Genomic DNA, 6000 nt, shown 5'->3' with positions numbered 1-6000 from the left:
TCTTATTCTATATGGCCATCTCTCAAATTATCTCTCTTCCTCATTTAGCAGTTGTATCCCAATTATTGTTTGAATCGTATTCCACACCTAGTTGACGTGCCCATTGCACACCAAGGTGCACTTGCTAGTTAATAGTATTCAAAGCATACACGACTTTCACTTTCATGAAAATAAATGCTAATACACTACTTATAAAATTTAAAGATTTCCTTCACCTGATTATTGGTTATTCAGTCCATCTAATAACAATTTTCTCTTAATAGATCATCCACACCTATTTGATGTACCCATTGCATACCAAGGTGCAATGATTAGTTTATAAATTTCTGAGCTTACACTACCTTCATGAAAACAAGTGTTAATACACTATATATGGAATTTAAAGATTTCCTGGTCTTGATTATTGGTTATTCAGTACATTAAAAAATAACTAATTAAAAATGAAGTCGAAGTATTTTAAAGACGAGCAAACTTTCTTTGTGATTGATATATATATATAGCGAGAGAGAGAGAGAGAGAGAGAGAGAGAGCGCGAGCTTCTTTATGATTAAACTACCTTCGAATCTCCTTGTGCAGTTAAACCCCTCAGAATACGATTTCTCCACTAAAATTCGAAAACTATTCCTTTCACCAAATATATTTTCTACTTATAGTTTGGCCTACCAGGATAATTGATAGTATTGTAATAACTATTAATGATTTTTATGCAGCCTTCGACTTCTCTACAGATCAGAAGTCATGTTTTCTGTAATGCTTACACTCTCAGAACAATAATAATTTTACAAGAAACATAGTTATCATTATCTTTAGTTTCTCCAATAGGTTCCTTTAACAACATTAAAAAACTATATATTTGTTTTTTAAACTAAATTATCTAACCTATTCCCCTCATTTTAGTGCTGTAAATTCAATGATGGTCTCGGTTCCAAGTTCAACGCATGGACGAGACAATTCAGAATACATCTATAAATCGGTCTTCAAACTTTTTGCCATAGAAGTATTAAGTTCATACAGGTTAACAGATTTGATGTGATGTCACAACTCACAAGATGAGATGCGGGGCATTTCCACCTCAAAAGATGAGCTTCTACCATGCCATGTTTAAATGAGTCGCAGTGTATTACCATCTCAAAATATACGCATCTACCATGCCCTGCTTACAGATGAGTCGTAAGTCCTCGTCATTTAATAAATCTACTGTCATGGTTTCATGTCAAAATCCAAAATCATTGCTCAGAATTAAGCCTCTATTGTGCCATGGTTTTATATCGAAATCCGAAATTGTTGCTCAGAATTTAACTAGTCTATGATTGGTAATCAACCACAATCTCACGTTTTAATTTAAATATCTCAAGTCATTTAATTAATGAGTTAATAGAAAATACTCTGTCGGTTAAAATAACCTTAGAAGAAATTAGACAATTTCTCACCAATGTCCTACTAGACATCAGAGTCGTCTTTCCATTCTATTTTTGTGCAATACAAAGAAAGCCATCCTTCCATCTTATCATATGCATGAAAATGAGTTCGAAGACTTAAAATAGCAACACGAATATGCTACTGTTGAAATGCGGCAAGTTTAATTCAATGCCTGTATCATGCTATCTGGGCGAAGTAAACAACAGTAACAACCATTGCTAAAGTTATCTTCTGAATGTAAATCCCCTCAAGCAGGTATATCTCTGCATGCAGCAGGCCCTTTTCACAAAATAACACCGCCATTGAAATAGCTTTGATCACATAAGATTCAAATGGCAAGGTTGAGAAAGGCAAATTTAAAACATTTAAACAGAGCTATTGGCGTTTTAAAGAAAATGAGCTGGATCCTATATAAGTATGGCCTCAGCTCTTGCTCATAATACAAGATTACATAGGAGCCTGATATCCTACATTAGTCTCAATCTCTCCTAAGTAAATCTGCTTGTCGCTACTACAGGATCCAATAATTGGCTCCGTCGGATGGAAAACACACTCATTTACAGAACCATTGTGGCCTGGCAGCTTGTACAAGATACGACGTGATGTGGTATCCCATATGTAGACCATACGATCAGCACTCCCAGCTGTGACCTTACTTCCATCTGACGACCAGCTACATTTCAAGAGGTTCTTTTCAAAGTTGTGTTGGTGGCCTGTTAGGATCTTTACACATCGATTCTGTGGAGCATATGGTCGCATGTCCCAAATGCGAAGAGAACAGTCCATGGAATTTGTCAAGAGATATGATCCATCGGGGCTCAACTGCATACCTGTAATTGTATCTGTGTGGCCTTGGAGCCGCATGGTGACCTCATTTCTTCGTAGGTCCCACACCTTAATCTCATTGTCGATTCCACCAGAAAATATCTTGTCTGCAGAATCAGAGAATCCAACAGCAGTGATTTGGTATTTGTCTGGAAACGTTTGAATAGCTCCTCTGAGACGCAAATCCCATAACTTTGCAGTACCATCATCAGAGCCACTCACCACAAGTGGAGGGCCCCTACGTGAGGGACAACATGAATTAACAAATGATGAGTGCTCTGACATTTTCTTTATTTGCATGCCTGTATCTGCATCCCAAGCTCGTAGAGTCTTATCAGAACTTGCTGATATGATTTGACTACCATCACTAGTCCAGTGGAGATCTAGTACTGCATTTTTGTGACCTTTCAAAACCATAAAACTCTTGCACTCTCCATACACATTCCACAAAAAAATTTCCCTGTCATGTGATCCAGATGCAATCACAGTTCCCAATGGATTGAATTTCATTGTATATATTGCACCTTGGTGCCCAGTCAATGCCATGATAGGAGACTCCAAGCCGGATGTTCTTCGAGGCCCATCATTACGAACTCCAATCTGATTGGATGTTTGAATACCATATGAGAAGGCTGACAGATCCGTTTTTGGTCTTTTCACCATCATCATAGGCTCGTCTAGTGGCCTCTTTCCAAGCATTTTTTTTCTTCAGAAAAAGACACCTTGCAAGCAAAAAATGTAAAAGCCACTTGCATCCACTCGTCAATCTGCAAGAAAATCAAGTGTCTGAAAAAATGTAACTTACACAGCAAGTACCATGGTGCTCAATAGGACTAGCCACTTATAATTGTAATGACAACCAAAAACTACAACAAAATCACAGAATGAAGATTTATGATATACACAATATGAAACATTGAAAGTTCTTATTGCATCAGCTTTATCTTATGGAGAGTAAATGTATTTTGATTTTAAGAAAAGTACTAACTTTTTAATTTTCAATGTCCATATGGGATTAATGCTAACCAAGTTCAATCCATGCTCTTTCACAAACTGGAGATCTGAATAGGTGGTGGCAAAGGGGTAGACCATCCATAATCATAATAAATTGTTCCTTTGGAAGGTTCCTAAGTTTTTGACAGAATATCATATTTTTATGTTTTATGGGATGCATCTTCTAGGCTTTTCTGGCCATCCCAAATCCAGGACAATTTGGAGAGGGTAGATAAGTTGGAAACATCCCTGAACTATCCCCTATCCCTCAGAGCGGACCATTAACACCTGGAGACATCCAGCAAGAGCTGGCAAACCCATCAATAAATACCACTTCAGTTGGATAAAACAGAAGGGGTGAGTGCCAACAAGACCCCCATAACCCTAAAAGCATCCGTGGACTGTCAATATTGAATGAACTTGCAATGTGAATGTCCAACAAAAGGACTTGGCTCATAATCGCTAAAAGCAACAGAAAAAATAAACGTGCATGTGACTGGGCAGTCGCATAATACTGTTCACTATTTTAGCAGCATCCATATTGTTTAAGGCTGACTCCTGAGGTTTGCTATTGCACTGCGCAGCTAACATTTCGTCTTTTAGCGGCAACTTGTAGCTACCATTTCAAGTTTCAGAGGGCAGTTCGCAGGTAAGGAAAAGCAACAGCAATGGTCAAGTAATAATTTCTGTATCTTTCAAAATTTGAAGTTAACAATTAAAACCAAACCCAAGACAGTTTTCTGAATTTCAACCAAACTCTAATTTTCTTCTCAAAATGACAATATAAGCAGAGTGACGGTAGCGAACATAAAACTTTTGGCACAAATCAAAAAGGAATTTCGGTTAGGGATTCTTTCTGCAAAGGGCTCGTTCAAACCCTCTTTAACTTATAACAAATAAATAATAATTAAAAGTTAAAACAGATAAAACAATAATTTCAAGGGGAGACAAAGTAAAGTTCAATTGTTTCAATTGTGCAATAAAGATTTCATAAAGAGCTCCATGGTATCTAAGGGGAATTTAAGGTTTGTCCAAAGATTACCATAGCTAAGCAATAAAGGTAGTATATTGTATATTAAGGGCAAAATAGCAAAAATGTTGAATGTGCAATCAAGGCAAGTGGCGGATTCCTCAATTGCCATTTTTTTCTTTGCACATGACGTACCAATTCATTTGGCAGAGTCTCTCTAATTCAAATAAATTTTAAAACATACAAATGTCATTTGTCCCCCATATGCCCCCTCAGAGAACATAAACTGTTCACCAGTCTTCCTCACAGAGACTTTGCTATGGTCAATTTGTTAATGGATGTCACAATGCAAATTTGGCTAAGCTAGGGACGGGCTGCTCTATAATAATGGGTAGATAGACTGAGATTAGACATCAGTTGCACATCAATATCATAATCGCATGTGCAACAGACTACTATTTCTTAGACTTATTGATTGTTTAGAAAATTTGGGTGCAAACTTCCAATTTGAACTTCTGAAGAACTCATAAAGGAGGTTGGGATTCAAATGTTGTCGTGGACTGATATTAGACAGTGAAACAGACTACTATTTCCTAGACTTATTGATTGTTCAGAAAATTTGGGAGCAAACTTCCAATTTGAACTTTTGAAGAATGTTATAGAGGATGGGGCTCAATTTTTGTACAAGCAGTCACCAATTTAGCAATGCAAGTTAGCTAGAAATATGCTGATGGTAATTAAAGAATATTTGTTGGACTCTGTGTTGCATTCATGCATTGAACAAAATAAAAAGCATTATAAAGATAGATTGGGTAAAAACAGTGGCGGCAAAAAAGAGAGACAAAGAGGATTATTATAAAACATTTTACATAAGAGAGTAGACAAAGAGAATTGTTTTTATGTTATGGATGCAATAATGTGTTGTCATCAATATAGAAAACTAGGAAACAACTTGAATTCTTCAGGAAGACAAGATACAACCTCCCTGCAGCTGGGAAGAGGATATCTAAGCTATGATAATCGCTTTGCTATTTTCAATAATGGTCAAGAAAGCGATAATGTTCTTTCAGTGTCTAAACCACCAAAGCTAAGTTTAAAATCTGCATTTCCAAACTGCCCAAGGATTCCAAGGCTTCCGCCATCCAGCAGGAATCAGCCAAACCAATGGCTAAATGGCTCTATATCGGCAAATGGAATCAATGGGCGGCATGGGGGCCAAGCGAACCCTAGAGTGATCGTGGCTAATTTAGACAAACCAGAAAAAGAAACAGATGTATGGCAACCAGTTAGAAGCTGTAAAGAGAAAAGAAGTCTAAAGGACAGAACTGCTTTGAGCAGTAACAGGGATAGGAATTATTATGGTAAACCCAATGTAACCAATCGGGGAAAGAGATTATGGATTATCCCCATCACAAGTAACACTCCTAAATTTGGCAGAGGAGCTAATTGTATTAAACTAGGGCAAAGACCTTCCTCATCTCTACGGGATCATCCAAACCCCAACCCTGATCTACCTCCCAACTCTCAGCTAGAGGCATCCTTCCGTCCGGGAAGAAAGAATTATGATACTCACAGGGCAAGTGGCCCAAGGGATATGATTGAGCAAGTCAAAACCTCCAAAAATCTGCAAAAGGAGAATAGTACCTCCACCTCTGTGGAAAAACAGCCCAAACAATCAGAATCAGGGACCTAGGAAGGAGACTGAAGAAAAAGAGTTTGTAAATCTGGAGGTACAGGACCAATTAAGCGACAGTATGCGGATTAACTGTAAGAACCATGGACTCTTCATTAAA

At 37.5% G+C, this 6000-nt stretch overlaps 1 protein-coding gene across 1 annotated transcript in view; it reads right to left on the bottom strand.

Moving 5' to 3' along the window:
* Positions 1–1334: 1334 nt before the first annotated feature.
* Positions 1335–6000, bottom strand: part of LOC149571396 (Transducin/WD40 repeat-like superfamily protein) — a 41846-nt gene continuing 37180 nt past the window's right edge. The window contains exon 2 of the mRNA XM_089812929.1: positions 1335–3011. Coding sequence (XP_089669055.1) covers positions 1867–2943 — 1077 coding nt within the window. The 5' untranslated portion in view covers positions 2944–3011 and the 3' untranslated portion in view covers positions 1335–1866. The remainder of the gene's footprint in view (positions 3012–6000) is intronic.

Source organism: Cupressus sempervirens, chromosome 2 (genome assembly GCF_028749045.1).
Source record: "Cupressus sempervirens isolate cs-2001-9-10 chromosome 2, ASM2874904v1, whole genome shotgun sequence".
Lineage (NCBI taxonomy): Eukaryota > Viridiplantae > Streptophyta > Pinopsida > Cupressales > Cupressaceae > Cupressus > Cupressus sempervirens.
This window is presented reverse-complemented; position numbering and strand designations above follow the sequence as displayed.